The following is a 24,399-nucleotide window of genomic DNA, read 5'->3' as shown; positions in this document are numbered from 1 at the left end:
TTAAAATATAAAGGGTTTTTTTGATTTTTTTTTTTTTTTTTTTACAGGAGATTAATGAAAACCTGAAATGTCTTGTGTCTGAAAAAGAAAACCTCCAGTCTAAACTGGATGCTGAGAAACATGTCATGAGAGCCCAGTTAAGAGACATGATGGAGAAACATGAGCTTGAAATGACGAAAGTTAAGGAGAAATATGATGCTGAACTGCATGAAATTCAAGAGAAACATGAAACTGAGCTGCAAGAGAAGGATCAGGCCCTGCTTCAACTCAAGAAACAAGTGGCAGAATTAAGCAGTAGTGGACAGACCAACTCAGAAGGAGTTAAAGAGCTGGAGTCTATAACCAAAGAGAGGATGGAAGATTTAGAAGGTAGCCTATTGAACCACTTGGTAGATATTAAAGTTTATTTTGCCACATCCTATTACATATTCTATGCTCGTTTCCTACCTGTTGCAAGTAGAACAACATTATGTTTGGTGGAAAAGTTATTGCCACTCGAATTAAAAAGTGCCTGTGATGAAAAACTGTAATAATGAAGGATAGAAATACCAAGATAATTGCACAAACTGTAAATTTCTCACTACATTTCTTAGTGTTGTATTTTTCTTTAAGTGTATTGTGTGAGTGTATAACTTCCAATTGCTAAAGGAATGAAACATAAATCTTGTATGAATAATCTTTCTAGAGTTTTGAATGATTTTTTGTGTCTTGGTTTCATAGTGCAAGTGAAACTGAAAACAGAAGAGGCCAGTAAATCGGAAGCCAAGTTTCTGAAAATGAAGGCTTGGTCCAAAGCGAGGATCAAACAACTAGAGGATGAATTAAAAACTGTATGTGTAACGTTTCGTTTAATCTCGCATGCCTGTTTTTAAAGCCACTGCGCTTGGGAGGTTTGGTTGATAAAAGTAAAATGTGGGGTAAATAGAATATTAAAACGACTTCTTCAAAGTATCTTTATATATGAATAAATGTCTAAAATTGAATGGGCATGAAATGTTGATATGAGTTTTAACAAAAACCAGTACGAACTGGTGTTACCAGCTTTCAGGAGTCAATTTATTAGGGATTAGCTTGTTTGTCGAGCTTTCAGATATTAGAAAAACAGGCATTCTAAATCTTTGCTGTGTTTCTGGTGTTTTGGTGCATTTGAAAAACTCTTTTAACTATTTTTCCTTCTAGTTTTCATCAAAGAATAACGATGCATCTGCCTTGAACAATCGTGTCTCAGAATTGGAAATTGAAAACGAAGAATTACGGTCAAAACTGCAATCGTTATGTGAAATCAGAACTCAAAACGGTAGGAAAAAATATCTATGGTAGGATTTTCAGTTCGTCAGTCTAAATTGTTAGCAGGTTAGATTAAAAGCACTCATCAGTATTTAATGGTCAAGAAGTGAATTTTAGGGGTAGATGGACAGCACAACCCAACAGAGGCCTTCTCACTGAAATGAATTATTACACAAGTTTTCATTTAGAATATTTATTATAAATTTTTATTGATCTTGCGATTCATTTTGTGTCCTAACGAGCCCAATTTATTATGTTTTTACAGAAGAATTGCTGGCGAAGCTGGAAGTCTATGAAGAGCAGCAAAGGAAGTTGCAGGCTGACCTGGACCAAGTGACCAAGAGAGCAGCTTCACAGGTTTACTTGAAAATTCATTTGTATCAGTTACTGATTAACTCCAACGGTGCTAATTACACTTTGAAAAGTGTATCAACTGGATTTTGGTGCTGTAAATGAATTGGGTGATATATGGAATTCTTAGCGGCCGTTCAGTAGGTCAACAAGCTGACAAGTTTTGAGTTATTTAAAAAGATTGATATCTACTTACTTTTTCCACGTACCTTAAAATATATTTTTCCAAGCAGTTTACTGTTTATTTAGTTACGTTTAATATGAGTCTTCAAAGTGTGGCTGTTGTTTTGTCAGGTTTTCAGAAGGAAATAAAAGCTGTAAGCTTGACAAATATATAGGTCTGGATAACAAAGTGAGAAGACTCTAAAGATGGATTAAGAATAGACATTAATCTTGATAACTTTGTACAGCTCCAGTGGCAGAGCCAGTTTGAAACAGTTCATTCTGTTTCTCTACAAAATAAGTTTTGTCTCCAGATTTTGTGGAGACGTTTTGTTTGGTTTTGTTCTTGGGCAGAAGGAGAGAGAGAAGAGAGTTGGAAAAATTAACAATGTTTTACTAATGCTACTAATAAGAATAGAGAAAATAATACAAAATATACAAAACCAATCTTGAAAGTCTCAGCAACTGCAGAGCTGGCAACCAAAGTCCTGGACTGGACTCTGCAGCCAACCGGAGCGGGATTCAGTCTGTCACTAGGGCTCAGTTTGCAGGGATGACTCGCAAGGTCCTCTCCTAATGTCAGCCATAAGCAGAAGGGAAAAGGAAAAAGGGACGAGATCCTCGTGATCTCCCACTTTTATATGAAGTATTGACGTGAATGGAATGTTATACACAGTTGGTCAGTTTCTTGGTCACTTGTTTCTCGTTGCTCCTCTCGCGAGATGTCCGTCCATGCTTATCAATAAGTTCGCCTTCCATTGCTAGGTTTACCAAAACGTGTCTGATTCTCCAGGAAAATGCAGTTAACATGAAGGCTTTAGCTGACAGGCAAATTCACTAAAAGAGAAACTTGTGTTTGACAAAACCAGGACAATGTGCAACAAAAATATTTTGCTTAAAACAGCCAATTTTAGTTTACAAATAGATTAAAAGTGTAATCGGCAGTAGTGGTTTTGATACTTTACAAAGTGGTGACGCTTTTTACATAACCTCCAACAGCAGTTATCGCTTTCCTAGATCTATATTTGTGCAAAGTGGTGAATTATAATGAATTGTTTTCTCCGTGGATGGTTTGCCAGCTGACAATGTTACTTCCATTTGCGGTGGGATTTGGTAAATATGCTTTCATGTGCGATTTCTGTCATTAGGCCAGTGAATCGGGCAGCGTGGACGAGCTGCAGAGTCACCTCTTGGAGTGGCAAGAAAGCGTCGCAGAGTCCGAGGAGTCTCGCGAGCACGTCAGAGAAGAGAAATCTGCCATGGCCTTGAGGATGGCTCAGATTGAGGAGGAGAGAGAAGGTGAATTGTTTTATTTACGATAAAATAGTCATATATATATATATATATATACGTGCTGGTCTGCTGCACTTCAGACCGAATTGACAGCACCCCACTGTGGCTGATTTCTGTAGTTAGTGAAATTGCTTACATTTGCAATTTCTCCTGTTTCCTTAAACCTGTTTGTCGTGGGCTCATCTATTTTTTTTTTGCATCATCTTTATGAGCAGATGTGCTTGTTCTGTTTGCTGCTCTGTGAGGCTGCTTGAACTTCAGAAGCTTCTTGTCTCTACATGGATGACCAAGGTTAAAAAGTTCCAAAATATTGGATTATTATTAAAGCTGCCTGCCCAGAATAAGCGATCAAGGTGTGAGCAGCTATAGAGTTGGTTAGAATTTGATGACTAAAGGTGATGCTTTAGTAAATTGTACCTGAGACAGAGCTTCTCTTTGAATAGAATTAATTAGAAACCTTTCTTAGAATATTTAGTAATGTGTTAGCAAGCGTCACTTGATAGGTCAGCTGAATAACATTAACTGGCAATGATTTGGAGCTAGATAAAGGTATTCAATTACTTACAGAAAAAGATATTCCAAGTTATCTCAGGTTCTATAATTTTCTAGATTATTAACAAAGCAGATGATGAGAAAGTGAAGCAGCAAAGTCTGTTAAATTTCAGATAGTTTTACTGTTTTTTTTTTCCATGCCATCTGGTACTATATTCTAATTTTTGTCCTAGTAGTTAACTTTGGGGGATTAATAGCAAATTTTAACGTGCGCAACTTATCGTAATTAACCCAGTTAGTTAATTCGAGCCTATTGTTTTTAACCTGCGATTGAGTTATTTTTTCATTTACACGATCAATTTGAAAGTTCCATATGTAAGCACAGAAGCGTTTTAAGGGTCACATCTCTTCTTTTTGAGCAATTTATACCTATAATCCTTTTGAATTGAAAGAGAATGATATTCCCTTCATTAAAACAACCTGTTATCTGTGATAACGACAGATCCCCATGCAATATTAATGACGGTGGGAAGATTTCACCTGCACCAGCCTGTGTTTAATTTTGCTTTAATTTTGCCCTTGGGACAAGCATGACCTTTCTATTTCTTTTTTGTTTTCCCGCCGTTGCACCTGCCGAGCCCTGAGCGTCCCTTCCCCTCCGCTCCGCCCTCCGCTGCGGTCTGGGCAGCCAGGGAGAGCAGTTTCCCATCAGTTTTGTGCATGCAGGTTCCTGCAGCGATGGCGACTTGTCAGGTACCGCTGCCCTTTCCTTCCCCCGTTGCTTCTTTGGAGGAAATGGCCAGCGGTACCTTATGAGGTTTGCCATTGATGGTATGTGGGTTTTAGCAATACGCGTAACAACGTGGTTTTAACTTGCCTCTTGTTTCCGCCTTGCGATACCTGTTTCTTCCTTTGTATTAACCAAATCATCTTGCTACGTTTTTCTTTGTACTAAGAGCTGACTCCATATTTATGGTGTAACCTTCTCTAGAGCAAAAAATCTTGGCTTGCGTGGTTGTGATTAAATAAGAATCGAGTTTGTCTGAATATTTCTAGTAGTGCTTGAAATTCAGTTCTATTTAAAAAGCCCCCATTATATTCCATCTCATAAATTGCAGAAAATAGTAAAAACTTTATACACACACTTGTTTATTTTCAAGTAATGATCAAGCGCCAGTGCCAGAAGCCAAAGTGTAATTAAAACCAGAAGTAAAATCCTATTTAGAAGTTCTACTTTAAAAGGGTCATTAATTTTGTTTGCTTTAATATTTTTCCTCTAATCTTTGCTGACAACATGTTAAGTACGTAACGTTGAAATATTACAGGAAGAATTTACGTCTAGTAGGTGTTACAGAATGGTGCGTAAATTACATTTGTGGTATAAATCCTCCTTGGGCAGCTCAGATGGGAGTTGAGTGTTCCCAGCAGGGCTGCATCTCTTAATAATTTCTGTATGTACCTCACAGATGCATCGACATAAGTTGTCTGAGTTTTGCACGCTGTGAGGACAACTGTGGAGTAATGTGGTTAAATCGCAAGCTAAATTTTGCCATTATTAATTAATCTAATCTTCAATTAAAGTATGGAGCCACCTTTACTTTCTTTTCTGTTCTCTGGCTGCTCTGTTTTGTCTGCTTTGCATGAAACATCTTATTTCCAACTCTGTTACCCCAAACATGTTTTGTCGTATCACAAAACAGATGGGAATGTACTTTAAATGCACAATAATTTCTAATGATGAACAGGATGCATACCTAAGCTTTCATACTCTGAGTTTATGCAGTGTGTTTATTTACAAGTGAATCTGCATTTGTCTTAAAAAGAATGATGTTATTAATGTATTATGAGGCGGTTTGATGGCAGTTTGCAGTGTAACACGTGCTTGTGACTTGCTCAGATTATCTGGCTTTGTAGCTCATACTAAAATTGAAGTTGAAAGGGACACATGTCATTTCCATAAAAATTAATGTGATTGTCCAGATTATAAAAACTACAGCTGTCTCAGCTGATGCACTTGTCATACAAATTAAGTATGTTTTAACCTGGTAAATTGGAATGAGAGATAATTTGGCCATTTAATTGGTTGGCATTGTATTTTTTTAGTATCAGCATGAGCTCACTCTTTCCAGTCTCCTGTATAAAGTCTTCACTTAGAGCTGGTGAAGAATTAAAGTCAGACTTCAGTTTGCTTCTTCTTAGTGAGATTTGCAGACTTTATTCTTATGTCCTTAAGTTGGAGGGAAATGACAAGGTGAACGCAATGAGTTGCTTCTTTAATCTTGTTCCTGTCAGTCATTCGTAGGGACCTCAGCCTGTCCCTGGTCTCTTCTTACGTAGTAGCGTCTGCTATAAATGTCACTGCTTTCCTGTGGCACAAAACTGATTGAGGATGACTGGTTCTTTCCTGGCTGCTCTGATCCAGCCATGGTCTCAGGGCAACAGGAGCTGGAGGAGGAACTGGGCGCAGCGCCGGGGATGGGCCGGCTGCAGCGGGACAGGAGGAAAGGCAACCAGCCCAGCAGGAAGCTTCAGGTGGGTTAAAACGTATGACACCTTATCCTCACTTGTATGTTAATAAAAATGCTATTCATGTGCTGCTTTACAGTTAAGGGCTTAAGAACTTAGATTAGTTACGTAGTAGAACACTTTGGAGAAGTTAATGATTGCCCATGTAGCTACAAGATGAGAAATTCCAACGGCATCGCACCTCTTTATGCCTTGAGTAATGAGAATGCTTAATTTTACATTGAAAAATCGTGAGTTTCCCTCTGGAGTAATTCACATGCTTGAAGCTATGTGCGTGCTTAATATGTTAAGGCCGTTTTTGGTTTAGATACGATCTCTGCAAGTCTCTTTGGCAGAGCTTTAATGAATAATTAGTAAGTGGTGTCATCTCATTCACGTGTGTTTCTAGGTAGTTGGGGCTGTAACTTGAAGGAATAAGTGATAATCTTTTGTAAGCAGAATTAGGGTGTCATTGTCACATTAAAATACCATTGAAAGAATGATTTTATGTTAACTATGATACCGTACCTTGAGATTCAGAAGACTCTACTAAGTATAGAAATAAGGGGACCGATCAAGGTATCCAAACAGTTGCTGAGTTTAGGACTTCTAATTGAAACTATGCCTGTAAAAACAGAATATGTATTTTTACCTTTGCTTCCTTTCTTCTTTTAATGAAACTTCGGTTCTCATGTTTTGATTGTAGGAAGAATACAGCTTTGACAGAAAAGAATGCTTCCAAGAATTGAATGTCACCTTAGATAACACTGATCCCGCTGAGGGCGAAAACATGGGAGGTTGGTGGCCAGAGTACACTTCACCTAACGCAGGTGTGATAGCGACTAGACAGTTTATTAAAGCATGCACAGCATCTGTATTTTGTGTCGATTTTTGTTTTCAAATTCAACTAACAGCCCATTTGTGGTGTATCCTAATCTTTGTTGGATTTTTTTTGGCTTGCGTTTTCCTCCTTTTCATTTTAAAGCATGTGCGTGCTGAATGAACTGCCTAGTTTTGGTTCAGAAGTAGCATATAAATATGGCTAAACAATGGAATTGTTTGAGCCTTGGTGCCCATGAAACATCCTATGTGGCAAGATCATGTGTTTTTTTAAGTTATAAGTCTCGTTCCTGTGAATGTGTTTTCGATCTATATAATTTTTATGTTGCAAACGAGAATTGCATTCCATCACTGTATATTTTTAATTTTAAAAACATTTTGTTTTTTTCCCATACAAATGTTTTATATTTGTGGGGAAGACTGCAAATATATCTTATTGTTCAAATGCAACGAACTCACTTGCATATTTTGGTATAGACTAGTTTACTTGGTTTAGACTAGTTTACTAGTTTACTTGGTTTACTCACTTGCAAATTTTGGTATAGACTAGTTTGCTTGGTTTAGACTAGTTTACTAGTTTACTTGGTTTACTCACTTGCAAATTTTGGTATAGACTAGTTTACTTGGTTTATTAATTAGTGCTTAAGATCTGATCCTGCAAGTACACAATTAACTTGTGATTAAAGTAGCACGAGCCACAATATTGTTTAGAATATTTCTGCCAGATTCTCCGAGTTCTTGAGCCCTTTATTTTGTTTTTTTAACGTTAAGGGTACTTTTGGTGTCTGATTTTTGGAAATGCAGGACTTCACCCATTTCCACTGGAAATGGTCGAGGTCTGATTGTGCCCAGAACTGCTGGGAATCATGAATAAAAAGCTGAAACCATTTCTAAACCTCGGGAATTTTAGTACACCTTTCTTGAGATAATTCTTCTTCTTTGACCTAAGTAGGGTTGCGGAGTGTGGTTGAAGAGTTGGAATTGGAAAGAAATCAGCTGCAGGAACAAATCCTTTTTCTAGAAGAGCGTTGCCAGGATTTGGAAGATCGATTGCAGCTGCAAGGTAGAATGGAAGCTCTGCAGGTGAGCTTTGGGACTTGTGTGGAGAATCATCGTATTCTCTCTTTATCTTCTTATGATCATAGCCTACAATAAGACAAAAAGGTCCATTTGCAGCTAGCAGAAATGTCTAAAGCCTAGTTTATACCTCATCATTATGTTGGCACAGAGTGTACATGTACTATGTTATGATCTGAAGTCGAAACAAAAGTCATCACACAGGGAAACTTGTTTGGAAGTAAGTTTGGTTATTTGTTTTAGAAACGTGGTAAACATAGTGAAAGGCAACGTGATTTTCATTGTTCTTTCTTAGGGGACTTTGTTAGAAGGTCCAGAATTAGGTTTTTTTAATACTGGCATAAGTCTCACTGTTTTTACATCCCTCAGATTTCTTTTATACAAATGTCTGTATATGGGTTTTATATAAATGTGTGTGTCTGAGTTTTTTTAATATATATGGAGACACATTTATGGAAAAGAAACTGTGTAAATAGATATAAAAATAATATTTTTTATTATATATATATACACAATCTAACTCACATGTATTAATTTGATATATATTTATATTGTGAAATTATTCAATGAAGGTACCAAAAGGAACAGTAAATTAAATATTTATCAGGAAAGTTATTTCTAATATTGTCTGACTGACAAGTTGCTATGGTTGATAATTTGTAAACCTTCTTTTCACTAAATGATGTGATTGATCTCTTACTCAAACTCCTTTGGGCTTGGTGCATTACTGATAGTTGTTCTTCTGTTCAGTTGCACGTATGTAAAAAAGAATTAATGATTTTAAGATGGAAGCCTACCTTATATTAATCATTGCTTTAGAATCCTATAACAAAGCCTTTCAATGCAGGTAACGTTTGGTGTAGATGAAGAAGGGCAGCTATTGAGGGCGGTGCAGGTGTGTTCTGCCTCCTCCAAAGCACTAGCGTATTGTCATTAGAGGTGACAAGTTTGTCCTGTTTGCTGTTGCTTCTGGATTTGTGTTCTGCTTTTGGTTGCCGCTTTCAGGTTTTTTTGGTGGTTTTATTTTCGAGTTGGTGCAGTGGATCTGGCTAGAGTAGGTTTGTACTGTGTTAACCAAACAAAAGCTGTGTGAATGGAGCTTGCTTCCCTTCTCTTTTCTCCACAATCCCCCATATGCAGGTGTTTACCTTCCCTCAACCTGAAAAAATAAGAAAAACCCAAAAAAGCGAGTTTGGTACTGTCTTCCAAGCAATGAGGAAAGCATTTTTTCAAAGCATTAGATCCCCCTGTTAAAACAAGTAAGCTGCCTTAACACAGTGCGTGTGTGTGGTGTTTTGGGTGTGCAGGAGATGCTTCTGAAAGGTGAGTTGCGTCTGTTTGAACTAATATCACGTCTGACCTTGTTATGTCAGTGTTCTATTTTGCACTGGTATCAGCTGAAGTGCTGGAATCATTGTCTTTATTAGAGCGCAGGATGTGAAGCTCCCGAAGGGTCAGGTTTTCATGACTCCAGTTGTCTTGCGTTATTCTGGTTGTTCGCATGTTATAATCCTCTTCGTTATTATTTTGTTGTAGAGCGAAAATGAACGTTTGCAAACTCAGCTCACCCAGTTACGCAGCCAACAAATGCGAGATGCGGAAAAGCATCAAATTCTGATCTCCAGCTTGAACGAGCAGCTTAAAGGGTAAAATCCATGTTCTTTACAGCTCCATACAGGATTAGCTTTTTTTGCTTTAAGCTTAAACTTCTAATGAGAAGTATAATATCTTAAAACACTTGAAAAAGAGTTATTGATTCCTGCTTCTGTTTGCAGTAATTTTATTTTTGTACTTGCAATTTTAAATGGAAAGTGCAAACATTATCGTTCTTTTAGGACCATAGTTTGGGGCTAATAAGTCTATGAAACCTGAAGCAAGCTTTTTTTCCCAAAATATCTAAATACATATTTTCTTCTTAGATTAAGTGACAGAAATAGCTTCCTTGAAACATCACTTGGAGAAAAAGAGCAAAAGCTGTTGAGCGTGACCAAAAAACTAGAACAAATTGAAACTTTGAGGAAACAGCTTAAAGAAAAGGATATTCTGAACAAAGAGCTCGGTGAAAAGTTTGTGCATATGGAGCAAAAAGTGAGTTACAGTTACTGTTCAATAGTATTTAATTTATTAGAACTGGTGACCATTAGCTGTAACTTTGTGTATCAGCAGCAATATTGCTGGTTTTCCCTATCTGAAGATTTTTGCTCTGTTTCTTTACTGTTTTCTTCACTTCATGTAATTGCTTTAAGTTGGGTGTAAGGATTTCTTAGAGCCAACACAGAGCTTTGCATGCATGTGTTTATGTTTTATTGGGGTGATAAATTATCCTCATTTATTAATTTCAAAGTATAAATTCCGCTGTTATATAAATTCAATCTTGTAACTCTAACATCGCGATTTTAATGTAATCCTATGTATTTCTATCGCATTGACTTTTATTTTCAATGCTAAGCTGAACGAAGCCTTAAAGAAATGCAGCGTCTATGAAGTGGAGAACACTGAGCAGAAAACCATCATCAACGATCTGACGGAAAAAGTCGCTGCACTGAAGGAAAAGGTAACTCATTCACATAAAGTGAGAGAAGAAATTTGATGTTCTTTGACGTGGCCCTTTTAAACTTCAGCAAAATATCAGCATTAGCTGCTAAAAACTTCATACACTAAACTGTCCGTATACTAAAACAATCTGAAGAATAATGTGGCTATCGTGTGGCTGTTCAGTTGGGTAGAGATAGATGCTCCTTCGACGTGTGGAGTGTAACTTCTATTTTCCCTCTAACCTATGTTTGAATTATTGTAATGTTGTTTTCTTGCTGTTTAGACTTTGAAACAAGACGGCGTGGTGGAGTCGATGCAGCTGGATCTGGACCAGACAAATGAAGAGCTTGACAAATTGAATACCAGCCATTTAGAGGAACGATCCCAACTTATTCAAGATCTCCAGAGATGTGAAAGGGAAATGGATAATCTTAAGGAAGCGCTGGCAGAAAAAGACAGGGAGATGTCGCTCCTGACTTTGAGTATGACAGAATATTCCGAACAGGTTCTTGTCCTGAAGCGTCACGTGCAATGCAAAGAGGAAGAAATACGAGGGATGGAAGAGGCTTTATCAAAGGCTGAAAGAGAAACTCATTTACTGAAAGAAGTACAAACAGCTGATGTGAGAGATGCAAGTGTGAAAATATCTGTGCTTTCTGAGGAGAGTAATGCAATGAGAGTAGAACTGGAAAGAGTTAGAGCTGAGAATGAAGCTAAAACCAAAGAAAATGAGGAGTTACTGAGGCAAAGCAGCGAGAACAGCATTACAATTAAGGATCTCCGTTCTGAAATCAAAGCCAACGGTGTCGCGTACCATAACAAACTCGCGGAGTGCGAGTCACAAATTGCTTTGCTGAAAGAGCAAGTTAGTAAATCATCTGAAAAGCTACAAGAAACGGAGGCTAAACAAAGAAAAGAAACGGAATATTTGAAATCTCAGCTGGAGGAAAACAATACTCTCAAGGAAAAATGGAACAGTTTGCTTAAAGAGAAAGAGAGTAAAGCACAGGCACTTGAAAATGAGTTAAAAACAATTAAAGATTCACACAACAAACTGGTTTTGGAAAACGCTAAAAAAGATGAAGAGTTGGCTGAGCTATCTAGGAAGCTTATAGAACATACGGAGCATCAGGAAACAATTAAAAAAGAATTACAAGAGAAACAAGAGTTCATTATTTCATTAGAGCAGAAGCTGGGGGTTTTCGAGCAGCAAAATGAAGAGACTAAACTGAAATTAACTGACGATCTGAAAGCCAAAGAGACATGTTGCAAAGAACTTAATAACCAATTAAATGAAATACATAAACAAATTAACAAAATGGAAATAGAGACACAGGAGAAAGCTTCAGCTAATAAGCAATTGCAGGCAGATCTTGAAGGGAGAGAAGAGAAATTGGCAGAGCAAATAAAAGTGAATGAATCTCTGAAAAAAAGTATAGATATGGTGGAAAAAGAGAAGGAACAGCTAATCAGTGAAAAGGAGAATTTGTCCAAACTCCTGGATGCAAAAGAATGTGAATTGGTCAAGAAAATCCAGGCTGTCACAGAAATAGAGAAAAAGTTATCTGTTAGCACTGCTGAGTACGAAAAAACTCTTTCAGTACTAAATTGTGATAAAAACAATTTGGCGAAAGAGATGGAACAACTTTCGGTACTTGCCAAGCAAAAAGAAAATTCAGTTGCGGAACAGCTGCAGGAGAAAACAAAGGAGTGTAATGTGCTGGCTGGCGAGTTGTGTGAAAGCAAGGAACAGGCACAACAGTTGCGGCAACAAATGCAATCACTTCTGATTCAGCTGGAGGATACTAGAAACAAAGACATAAAGAGAGAAGAAATGTTAACTAATAAGTTATCTGAATGCAGTACCCTAATCCAAGAGCTCGGCCGTAGCAAGGAAGAGAATTCGCTACTGCAGGAACAAATTCGAAGCGTAACTTTGAGTTTTGAAGCTGCAAACAGGTCTCTAGACGAGAAAGTCCTTCAAAATGATTCATTGCGTAAGGAAATGGAAGAGAGTAAATTCCGTATTGTAGAGTTGCAGGGTGAAATTAAAAATCTTGAAGATGAAAAGACAAAGTTGTCTCAGTTGGTAGAGGAAAGAGACCTGACTGTAAGAAGTCAGCGGTCAGAACTTGAGGAGTTTCATAGGCAAATTTTGGAAAAAACGGAGGAAAGTACAGTGTTAAATAATCAGCTACAGCTCTTAAGCAAAGAAGTGGATGTGCTTAAGCATGAAAAGGAGGACTTGTCAAGTTTATTGAGCAAAAAGTCCCAGGAATGTGAAGTTCTTCAGTCACAGCTGGTACAGCAACAGTCTGAAATCACTTCAGCAAGGCAACAAGCACACACAGCAGCTCTGGAAAATGAAAAATTGAAAGCAGACATTGAAACAGTTAATGTTACGGTAGTGAAAAAGTCAGACGAAGTAGCTGCTTTAACCTCACACTTGTCTCAGCAGAGTCATAATATTTTAGCTCTGAAGGACCAAATTGATGGCCTGTTGATTGAAAAAGAAAACTTTAAAACTGCCTTTGAAGAAAAAGAAAGTCTCCTTTCTGAGAAGGAGGCTTTGATTCAGCAAATGAAAGACAGTAAAATGGCAGGAGAAGGGCAATATGTGCAAATAATTTCAGATCTGCAAAACCAGCTCCAAGCCCTAGGTTTGGAAACGAGCCAGCTTAGAAATGCAATGCAGGAAAAAGAAAATGAACTTAAGAGGCAAACCCAGGAATTAAAGTTATTAAAAGATAAATCTGAGGAGTCTGATGTACTGAGGGTTCAACTGTCTGAGAATATGGAGGTTATTTCTGACCTTCAGTGTCAGCTTAGAAATGTGACAGAAAAATCATCCCAGTTGAATGATGCAATTATACAGAAGGATGAGTCTTTAAAGCAAAAGTTAGATGACTACATCAGTTTAAAAGCACAGCTTTCTGAGGTCCAGGAATCTTCTGTTTTGCAGGAGAAACAGTTAGAGCTTTTGTCCTCTGAAGCAGAACAATTAAAAGCGCTTGTTTCAGAAAAAGAATTAACCATCAACAACATTTCATTATTTAGTGAGAATTTAAAGACGCAGCTTCATGAGAAAGAGAATGAATGCGAGGTCGTAAAGAAGCAGGTGGTAGAGTTAGAGGAAGTGAACGTGAGTTTACAAAAAGAAATACAACATCAGAAGAGTGTAATAATTGAGATGGACAAGTCCTTATCAGAAAAGGAATCGTCTCTTATGGAAAATCAAAGTCTCCTCAGTACTCTGAAGGAGAATGCAAGGAAGGATGAAGAGAAAACAAATCTAATTTCTGAGCTCCAAAGTCAGGTAGATGAACTAACCCGAGAACTACAGAAATCGAAAGAACAGGTCCATGAGAAAGAAAAGGCCCTTTTATCTCTTCAGGAGAAAACTGAAGCACAGGAAGAACTAAGAGCTGAGCTGAATGCGGCACTTGGGCAAAAGGAAGAAGTTATTACTGGGCTGCTGAATTCTTTAAAGGAGAAAGAAAGCAGTATACAGTCGGCAGATTGCAACGTTGGCGTTCTTTCTGGTGAGATTGAGGGTCTCAGAGAAAAACTAGAGAAAAGTGATGCAGCCATGGAAAACTTTACTAAGGAATTGCAGAAAAAGAACGAGGAGCTCGATATTAATCAGAAGCAAATTGATTCGTTGACTTTGGAACTTGACTTGCTGAAAAATGAACACCAAAAAGCACTAGACCAGATAAGTACGTGGGAAGAACAGTTGCAGCAAAAAGAGTTGGCTGTAGAGTCTCTGCGTGTGAAATGCATTGAACAGGCAGATAACATAGCGTTTTTGAAGTTAGAGCTGGACAACGTAAATTCCAAATCATCTCAAGACTGCCATGATAATGCACTTTTAATAAGTAGTCTGCAGAGCCAGGTAGAGTCTTTAGAGGAAGCAAAACGTCTGTTACAGGAAGATGCTGATAAACTGAATATCGAAAACACAGAGCTTACTGTATCTCAAAATCACTTGCAAAGGAAAGTGGAAGAGCTCCAAGAGATCAATGAAAAACTAGAAACCAGTGAGAAGTTTTCAAGGATGCAGATAGATGCTGTTCAACTGCAGATGAAGACTGAAAAAGAGAAGTTACAGATGCAGGTTAGTGTGAAGGGTGAAGAACTTTCTGAATTACAACTTAAATTTGAAACGCTAGAGAAAAGTCTACTTGAGTCAGAAAACAAATGGGTGACAGAACTTGGTAGGGCAACGTTACAAAATAATAATCTCACTGAGCAATTGAGCAGTTTAGAAAGTGAAATGAGGTCAAAGGACAGCAAAATCCAGTCTTTGCAACAAGAGCTGGATCTTATAAACCAGGAATTAACTCAAAGCTTATCTCCACTACTTAGTAGTAGGCTTTTATGTAAAGAAAAGGAGGCGCAGACTTCAGATTCTGAACTGCAGCTAACTGATAGTAAAATTCAGTTGGAAAAATTCTCCGCTCTGATATCCGCTATTTTGAGCAAAGAGACAGAAGGAGAACAATTGCAACTGATGCTTTTAGAAAAACAGAAAGAAATAGACATCCTGAAAGATGAACTAAAAAGTATGCAGTCACTTGAGAAGCAGAAGGAATTGCTGCAGAATGATATGGAAAAGATGGAGGGCAAATACAAATCTGAACTTGAATGTCTGTCAAAAGAAATGGTCACAGTCAAGGAAACGTTATGTAAACAGCAGTCAATCTTGCAAGAAAGGGAAGAGGCTTTTGCGGGAGTAAATAAGCAGGTAGAATTTCTTCAAGAAAAGATAGCTAAATCAGAAGAAATAGTAAGAACTAGTCAAGAAAAACTCCACATGGAAGGTAAAAAAGTAGCAAGTCTCCTTGAAGAAATAGGAGAAAAAGATCAACTCATCAAAAACTTAACTTCCCAGGTAAATCAGCAGAAGGATTTAGTTTCTAGTCTAAGCCAGCAAGTGAAAGAAAAGGACTGTTCTGTTACCCAGATCATGGAATCATTGTCTAATGAAATGCTGAATTTTTCCGAAGAGAGAAATAGATTAAATACCAAACTGCAAGAGCTTGAAGCTGTTCGTAATAGTTCTGTAGGAGAGCTAAACCGAGTATTGCAGGAACTTGAGGATTGTAAGAAAGAGCTGGAACACAGTCAGGTTACGTTAAGCAGTAGAGAAGCTGTGTTTAAAGATTTAATGAATGAGAAAGAAGAGATGCAGTTTAATCTTGAGAAAATGGGCAAGGAAAAAGAGAACCTGAAAAAGAAACTTCAAGCAGCGTTGATAGTAAGAAGAGATCTAATGCAGAAAGTTGGGAAACTAGAAAAGAGTGGACAGGAAGAAATAGAAAAAGAGCAAAAAAAAGCAGAGGAGTTGTTGGAAAAAGTGAATGAGTTAACAGACAAGCTGAAACTAGTTGAAGTGCAAAATAAAGATTTTGAGTCTCATCTCGGAACTTTGAAGCAACAGCTTTTAGAAAAAGATGCCAAAATAAGCGATTTGACTGAAATTTTGTCTTCAAAAGCCTCTTACGTAGAGGAACTTCAGGGCAACATTGCAAAACTAAATGATGTCATTGCTGAAAAACAAAATATATGTGAGCAGAACCTAAAATCTTTAGAGGAAAAGGAGCGCATGCTTGCTCATATGCAATCTGTGCTTGATGAAAAAGCAAGTGCATATGAAGAGGAACGTTCTCAGCTGCTCTCAGCTGTTGAGAAGGTAAAGTCTGAAGTTAAGAAGGAGGAACTTTTGAAAAACTCCAGTTCAGAAGATCCTGGTTTAGGTGCTGAGGACAGGCAGAAGCGTACGGACCCCAACAATGATGTTAACGTCGTGAATCAATTAAAAAAAGAAAAGGAAGCCTTACAGAGGGAGCTTGTGGTCAGGGAAGAAGATATGAAACAAATTCAGAAAGAAAGGGAAGAGCACACTAAACTTGCAGCAACTTTTGATGAACAAAAAAACCACCTTGAGCAGCTCAGACAAGAATATAAAGCACTCCGGGAAGTTCTTCAAACAAAATGTAAAGACCTTGACCTTAATCAGTTAGAAGAGCATCCTCTAGGGAAAGAACTGGCTTCACCTGCGGCGCTGCTGAGAGAAGAAGCAGCTGATATACGTAATTTGGAATCGGACAAACCAAAAAGTGAGGTTCAGGTTGCATCCTTAAGAGAGTCTGAAAACACAACCACATCAGGGGCAAATAGAGACACGGAGCTGAAAGAACTAAGAAGTAATTATGCGAAACTTCAGGAGGAAACAGAAGCGTTAAAGAAGGAGTTGAGGAAAATATCAGTTGGATTTGGTGATGAAAGAGAAGAAACGGTCAACGTAAACTCTTTGAGACAGCAGGAGCAACGTGAGGGCAGCTTCTTGGAGGACATAAAGCAGATAGAGAAAAAGATGAAAGCTTATGAGGCTGAAGCGATAGACGTTAAGACAGCGCTTGAACGTGTGAATAATGAGAAGGAAGTGCTTATTAAAAAAAGTGAAGAGGATTACAGGATAAGCCAGGAGAAACTGCAGAGATTGAGAACTGAAGCTGAGAAGGAGGTTGCAGAAAAGGACGAAGAAATAGAAGCGTTACGTTGTTCACTCATGGATTTCAAAGATAAACTTGATCTGGAAAAGGAAGCATTAAATGAAGCTATAAAGGAGGGGCAAGAAGAAGCCTCCCATTACAAAACAGCATTTGAAGAAATGAAGGGTGAAAAAGAGAAACTTGTCAGTTGTTTAGAAAAGTCCAGTTTGGAACTAATGGATATGAAAAAGGAGGTAAAACATTTCAGTGAAGAAAATGAAAAACTTTTGGCAGAGCTGCATATGCTACGTGAGAAGGCTGAGATGAGTAAACCTGTAGCGTCATGTAAAGAGCTTAAGGAAGAAAATGATACTGGAAAAGATGATTACTCTGGGAAAACTAAACTGAGAGAAGCAACAGAATGTCAGATCCAGAAACAAATGCAAACGATTGAAGGACCACTGGCAAAAACGGCAAATGTAAATGATTCTAAACCGCAAGAGCAAAGAGCTACAGCAGAAGACAAGTCCAAAGAGCGCCTTCAAAGGAAATTACAAGCAGCTTTAATATCGCGTAAAGAAGCCCTGAGAGAAAATAAATGTCTAAAAGACCAGATTGATCAGCTGATATTGGAAAGAGAAGAACTGGTGAACAAGACAGGTATGCTTGAACACTTGTTAGAGCTTGGTAGAGAAAACCAAAGTTCCAGTAGTGTTTCTCTGTTGGCTGAAGAGGAGAGCCTTGTTTCTGAAAACGCCAGGCTGTTGACCGAAAATGAAAACCTGACCGCGGCATGTGAAAGTCTTAAATCCACCATGGAGACTATAGTACAGGAAAAAGAGGCCTTTTCTTTCCAACTAAATACCTTAAAAGATTCTCAGACAGTTGAATTAACAGGATGGAAAGCTAAGCATAGTGAATTAAAGCAGGAGTATGAATCACTTCTTCAGGCTTATGAGAATATCAGTAGTAAAATAGCAGATATGAGGCAAGTTATTGATCTCACTAGAAAAGAGAAGCAAGAGGCTGTTCAAAGACTCAGGGAAGGAGAATCTGAGAAGGAGGCTCTTGAGAAGCATTTACAAAAAGTTATTGATGAAAATAAGGTTATTAAGAACCAACTGAAGCAACTCAGTGAATCCAAGAAAATGGAAGTTGCTGAATTACAGCGGAAAGCAGAAAGGCAGATATGTGAGCAAGAGGCGAGGATGCAAGAACACCAGGATCGTCTTCATGAACTCACTGAGCAGAATCATCAGCTAATGGAGGAAAACGAGCAGCTGAAACAAACTTCTGAAAATTTAAAGCAGGCTTTAGAGAAAATTCAGAATGAAAATGATGTCCTTCATAATAACATCACTGTAACTAAAGCAGCTTTGGGAGAGCTCCAGGTTCAGATGGAAGTGTACCAAAATGATACGCAGTCTAAAATTGATGATGCGTTGTATGAGAAGGAATCATTGTTAAAGGACATTAGTGTGTTAAAGGATAAACTCTCTGAAAAAGAACAAGATGTGCTTGTCCTGGAACAAGAAATTAAGTTAATTTCAGAAAAAGCAAAAGAAACCGAAAAGTCTTTAGACCATAAAAATCATTGTCTAACGAAGCTGGACATGGAATGTAAAAGTCTTACACAAGAAATTATTAATCTAAATGAAAAAGTTAAGATTTTAGAGGATGATAAATGTCTGTTACAGGAAGAATTAGAAAATGTACAAGAAAGTTCTTACAAAGTAAAGAACGAGAGAGAATTTCTTGAGACAGAATTGCTTAATCATGTTCAAAAGATTGATCATCTTACTGATAGGATGAAATCAGCACAGGTACAGAATAACTTGCTGTTACACCAGCTCGAAGAATTAAAGGCAGAAAAGTGTAATGTGATTAGAGAAAAAGAAGAACAGCAGCTACACCTCGTAAAAGTGTTTGAGGAGAAGGTGAAAAGTGCTCAGAGGGATAACAATGGAAGCAAAAACAAAACGAAAGAATTGCAAGAACTCTTAAAGGAGAAACAGCAGGAGATCAACCACTTGCAAAAGGATTCTATAAAGTTCCAGGAGCTGATCCTGGATTTGGAACGATCTGTGAAACTGTCACAGTCAAAAAGTGAAAAATTTGAAAAGGACTTAAGTAACACGTCGGAAAAGCTTACAAAGTCAAATGAAGACATATGTAATCTCAAGGGGCAGCTTGCTTCTCAAATGAACTTGGTGGATCAGTTAAAGGATGAAGTGGCCAGGCTTACAGATGAGAATCTAAATTGGAGAAAAGAACTTAAGAACAAAGAAGACAAACTACAAATTCAAAAGAGAGAATACGAGAGAGAATTGGAATTTAATCTTCAACAATTAAAGTCGGTTCACAAAAGAGAACTTTTGAACCTAGAGGAAAAACATGGTGCCCTTCAGAGAGAGAAAGAGAGGGCAATTAGTGAGGTCCATGGTTTGCAAGAGGAAGCTGGAATTAAGGACTCTCAAACCAAAAAACTTCAGGCAGATTTGAACGCAGCTTTGGCACGACTAGCTGCTTTTACAAAGTGTATGTCCTCTCTTCAGGATGACCGGGACAGAGTCATCACTGAAATGAAAACCTGGGAAATGCAGTTCAAAGAGGCCATCCAAAATAAGGAGAAACAGATAGAAGACAGCAATAAAATAATAACGTCTTTGCAAGATGAACTGAAAGACAAAATGGCTCAGATTCAAGAGCTGAATATCAAATATTCTGTGGTGGAGGAAACAAAGGATGAACTGTACTTGAGGCAAAGATCTGTCGACACACAACGCTATGAAGAGCTCTGCAGAATAAAGGAAGAAAATACGTTTTTTCTAAACAGGCAACGAGAATTGGAGAGTCTTCTTCAGTCCAAAGAGGAGGCTTTGCAAACACTCCTGAAAGAAAACTATTCTCTTAATCATCTCATAGAGAATAGTGAAAGTGCAGGAAGAGAGATAAAGGCTCTGGAAAGTAATTTTACGAGACAGGAACAAGAATTGCAAGAGCTCGTAGCTGAGAAAGAAAAAATGAATGCTGAATTGCAAAAGCAGATTACCATTTCTGAGCAAATGAAGATCATGCTAAATAATAAAGACCAAGAAATTTCCTTACTCATTTCTTCCAAAGGTGATGAAATTTCTGACTATCTGATTCAGGTACAAACTCAACATAGGAAACAAATAGAGGAGTATGAACTTCAGTTGAGGTCTTTGCAGATAGAGAGACAACAATCCGAGGAGTCGTGTCAGAGGATGGAAAATGAACTGAGGAATCTCCAGATGAAAGCAGACAAAGAAGGTCAGGATAAGGCCGCAATTGCCAGTGAAATAGACGCCTTTAAAAAATCCATGTCATCTCTTCAGAATGATCGGGATGATCTCTTGTCTAAATACAAACAACTGGAACATCTTCACCAAGATGTCCTAAATCAGCGGGACAGTCTTATAGTTAGCAGTGCAAGTGAGAATAATGCTTTGAAACAAGAATTAAGGGTGCTTCTCAATCAGATCGATGATCTTCACTCTGAAAACGCGATGCTAAGTGCACAACTGATAAAGTACAGGGAAGATCTTAACCAGGTTTTATCTCTAAAAGACCATCAGCTGAAAGACTTACTTAAGCAGAAATTGGATTGCATTAAAAGCCTTGAACAGGAAAAATATGACCTTCAAAAAGAAATGAAAGAAATGCAACTTTCCAGTCAACTGCAAAAGGATACTGCTGAGTCTTTGGAACGTGAAAATAAAAAATTAGTGTCTAAAGTAAATGATTTAGAATCTTTAATTGCATCATTAAACAAAGAGAAACTTGTTTCTGAATCTGGAGAGAAACTGCTTACTAGTGATAGCATTCAGAAAATAGAAAGTGTATCCAGTGCCCAGTTTGGAGAAGATCTCCAGAAGAAGGTTCAGGAAATCAGTAAGTCAAAAGGCAGAAGTACTAAGGGTGCAGATGAGGAATACAGTAATGCTCTTTTGACACTTGGACGTGGAGAGGAATCTGATGCTCTTACTGAGAAGATGATATTAGAAGTTCAGGCTCAAAATAGTGAGCTGAGGTCCCAAAACGAGGCCTTTGGGAAAGCGATGACTGCTCTGCAAAATGATCGAGATAGGATCATAGAGGAGTTAAAGGTTCTTCAGAGCAAATACACCTCTCAACTAGAGACTGAAAAAAAGAAAGGAGAGGAACTTGAGGCTGAATTGAATGGCTTTAAATTGCGTCTTCTCAGTGTGCTTAAAGAAAATTCTCTTCTGAATCGGGCTATTTTTGCTGCTGCAGATAAGGTTACACTTAATGAGATTGCTGATGAGATTGGAAGTGTCTGTAGGACGTTAGTCAGCCGGGAGATGGAGATGAGCAGGCTCTCATCCGCCTGTGGGAATTATGTTGACCAGATTGACGCGTTTTCCAAGGCTATGGCCAGTCTTCAGGATGACCGAGACAAATTGCTGCAGGAGCTCAGCAATCAGAAGGTAACTTCTGAACCCAAACAGGGCGCAGCTTCATTGCCCGTTGGTTGCAACAGCATCAATGAGATAAATTCTTTTAAAAGTAATTTGGATATGGCTCAGAACGATAGGGAAAGATTGGTAAGTTTTAATTGGCCACATCACTTTGTAATTATGCTTAGAGGCATGGATTCTAAAGTCTAACACTGTAAATTCTGTGAGTGCTGAGAAAACATGATATGACTCGAGAAGGCATGCTTGCGATTTGGGGAGCTTAGGTAATTATCCTGTTATACAGGAGCAAATGGGGAAGAAACATTATTCTGTAATTAGAATTCTAGCACCAGTACAATTTCAGTCGTAATGTTGTCATTCCAGTTCACTAATCATGTTTATTAACTATAGGCTAAAGAAGGAGCCGGCCTTGCCGCTGTTGAAATATCAAAACTGAAGAGCAAGGTTGATGATCTGGAGAAGACGTTGCATCAGACAAAAGCCTTCCAAGCAGAAACTGAGCGGGAGATTGCATCGTACCAGAATGAGCTTGCTGCATTAAGGTATAAATCTTAAAATTAACATGTCGTACGTGTGGCTGTTGTTTAAAATTCTTCAGTGACTTCATGGCTGATACAAACCCAAAATTATGCATAGCTTAGCAGAAAGGAGGATAAGAATATTTCTGTAACGTGCAAAATCAACTTCCACAGGGTTGTCTTTGTGGTTATCCTTGTATCTTTATGTAATGGTCTCTTACCTTATGTAACCTTTCAAGCATTCTTAATTTTATGTTTTTTCTTCCGTTGGTGACTTGGATATATGGAACTACAGTTTAAGAATCTTATTTCAGTGCTTCTCCTCTTTTAACGTAATGATTCATCTGACTGAAAATTTCCCCCCAAATCTCTTTTTATATAAAAAAAATATGTCCGAGGTGCTGCGTATTTGGCCCAACTATGTATTGAAAATTAACTTCATTACACGTTTGAGCATTATTTTTGTAGGTTTGAGAGCCCACTTCAGCACCGTTCACATGTTGCATCATCTGTGACAAATCAATAATGTGACACTGTGGGCGTAATTCTGTGAATACCTCGTGAGATCTGCTTTGAAGAAGACAGTCGGCATTTTTAAGCAGCATTGGGAGGCAGATTGAGATGTGGCCACATCAGAATGCTGCTCTTGTTCAAGCTTTTAAACTTGTGCAGATGATTGGAGTGCACAAGCATGTTATGATCAGTTCGCTGAAGATAATTTGGTTTGAATTCGAGGCCAGGAGGCAGCATCCGAATGCCTTCCTGCATTTTATAGTGCAAGTTCTAGATCTCTGTTGAAAGTCTCTGTAAGATAATACCTGTTCTATATTAGAAACTTTTAGGGTGGAGGGTGTAGATCAAAAGTCATTGCAAATGTCAGCAAGTTAGCATGAAATACTCAAACCTCATTCTAACTTGCAGACTTAGCCAATGAACAGCATGAATAGCCTTTTCCCATTTTCCTCCCCTAAACTGTAAAAGCATAGATTAAATTGAATTCAAAAGGATTTCAGTTACCTTTATGCCCTTTGTGCTATTGCCTGTGTAGGACAACAGTTTCTGGAGATGTGGCCTGTGTATTTATTTCTCAGTCTAGAGACAAGGGGTCACAGCTTTAAACTAAAAGAAGGAAGATTAAGGCTAGACATGAAGAAATTTTTTGTACTAGTGTACTTGCAATAGGGTAAACTAAGCAGCACTCAATTGCAACCCAAAACTGCAACACATCAGGACCTTTCCAGCCAGTGAACTTCTCTCATCTCCAGGCCAGCAAAGCAAACGTGATGTTATCACTTTCCAGGCTTGATTTTCCGATTTGTTTATTTTTATTGGGCAGAGATCTTTAAACTGAAGTGTGTATTAAGAATGTTCATATATTGCTCTGTATTTTCATGTAACTGTGCAAAAAATCCCATTGTTTATTTAAGAAATAACACTACAGCTTTATTCTTTTCCTTGACTTGTATGTAGCAGATCATTGTTTAACGTCTTGTCTCACCTTTTATGTTCAGAATGGAGAAAAACCTCCTCCTGTCAGAGTCCCTGGCACTACGAAATCAATATCAAGTCACCGCTGCTGAGAAAGATCGACAGATTGCAGAGCTCCAGAAGGTACAACAGGACATGATTGTGAAGAAATCAGTCTCCACCGGCAGCAATTACCCAGTCAAGGTAAAGAAATGCAGGAATCAGTTTATTTCCATCAGTTTATTGTATTAAATTTGCAGCCTGATTCCCATATGAGAACTATACACCGTATGATAGCGAAGTATGGGAGGGTGATAAATGTATTTCTTACCTGTGTGTCAGTGTTGCCTGGGGTCGAATCAGCAAGTTACAACTATTCCAAGCAAGTGAGTCGCAATTATTAAAACCGCTTTTTAATGGAGTCTGGTATGTTGATCAACTTCTTTTAAACAAAAATCACGTGTTTCTCATATGTTCATAAAATACCGGAGGAAACTCACTGGTATGGTGTATTTTAATGGTTAAAAACATGGAAAGAACCTTCATAAAGAAATCAAACGTGAAGCAGAAGGTGAACCAATAATGGTTACTGATTCCTTGTCAAAAAGGAGTCACAATTTGCTGTGGTTATGTTGTGAATTATTTGCTTGTTGCTGAGTTGCTAATATTAGTACTTAAGTAAACTCCATATTTTCTTTCTTAGATTAGTTAAATCCAGAATATAATATGAATAATTTTAAAAATAAAAACAGTTCAAACATGGACCAACGGGAGGCTGGGTGCTGGTAAATAGAGACACCTACTAGAAAGGAAGAAAAGAACTAGTGCAATGTACAGGTTTCTCAGTTAATCCTTTCAAATCAAGCAGAGGATAGAGAACTGTCAGGCACACAAGGAGGAATTCTGCTTCTG

General features: G+C 38.0%; 1 protein-coding gene across 9 annotated transcripts in view; it reads left to right on the top strand.

Moving 5' to 3' along the window:
- LOC308040979 (uncharacterized protein) overlaps positions 1–24,399 on the top strand; it is a 41,599-nt gene that overhangs the window by 10,783 nt on the left and 6,417 nt on the right. The window contains exons 10-25 of one of the 9 annotated variants that reach the window (XM_080345393.1): positions 48–369; positions 721–830; positions 1,180–1,297; positions 1,553–1,644; positions 2,949–3,099; positions 6,008–6,117; positions 6,797–6,920; positions 7,883–8,013; positions 8,855–8,902; positions 9,544–9,653; positions 9,927–10,095; positions 10,457–10,561; positions 10,826–17,699; positions 21,318–21,511; positions 21,893–22,044; positions 23,532–23,691. In XM_080345393.1, the coding sequence (XP_080201519.1) occupies positions 48–369; positions 721–830; positions 1,180–1,297; positions 1,553–1,644; positions 2,949–3,099; positions 6,008–6,117; positions 6,797–6,920; positions 7,883–8,013; positions 8,855–8,902; positions 9,544–9,653; positions 9,927–10,095; positions 10,457–10,561; positions 10,826–17,699; positions 21,318–21,511; positions 21,893–22,044; positions 23,532–23,691 (8,970 nt within the window). Of the gene's footprint in view, positions 1–47; positions 370–720; positions 831–1,179; positions 1,298–1,552; positions 1,645–2,948; positions 3,100–3,501; positions 4,339–4,390; positions 4,417–5,922; positions 6,118–6,796; positions 6,921–7,879; positions 8,014–8,854; positions 8,903–9,543; positions 9,654–9,926; positions 10,096–10,456; positions 10,562–10,825; positions 21,512–21,892; positions 22,045–23,531; positions 23,692–24,399 lie in introns of those variants that run through there. The other 8 variants (XM_080345387.1, XM_080345386.1, XM_080345385.1 and 5 more) reach the window with 8 other exon arrangements.

The sequence above is a fragment of the Nesoenas mayeri genome (genome assembly GCF_963082525.1).
Source record: "Nesoenas mayeri genome assembly, chromosome: 5".
Lineage (NCBI taxonomy): Eukaryota > Metazoa > Chordata > Aves > Columbiformes > Columbidae > Nesoenas > Nesoenas mayeri.
The sequence above is the reverse complement of the archived record's forward strand: the minus strand, read 5'-3'. Positions and strand labels throughout refer to the sequence as shown.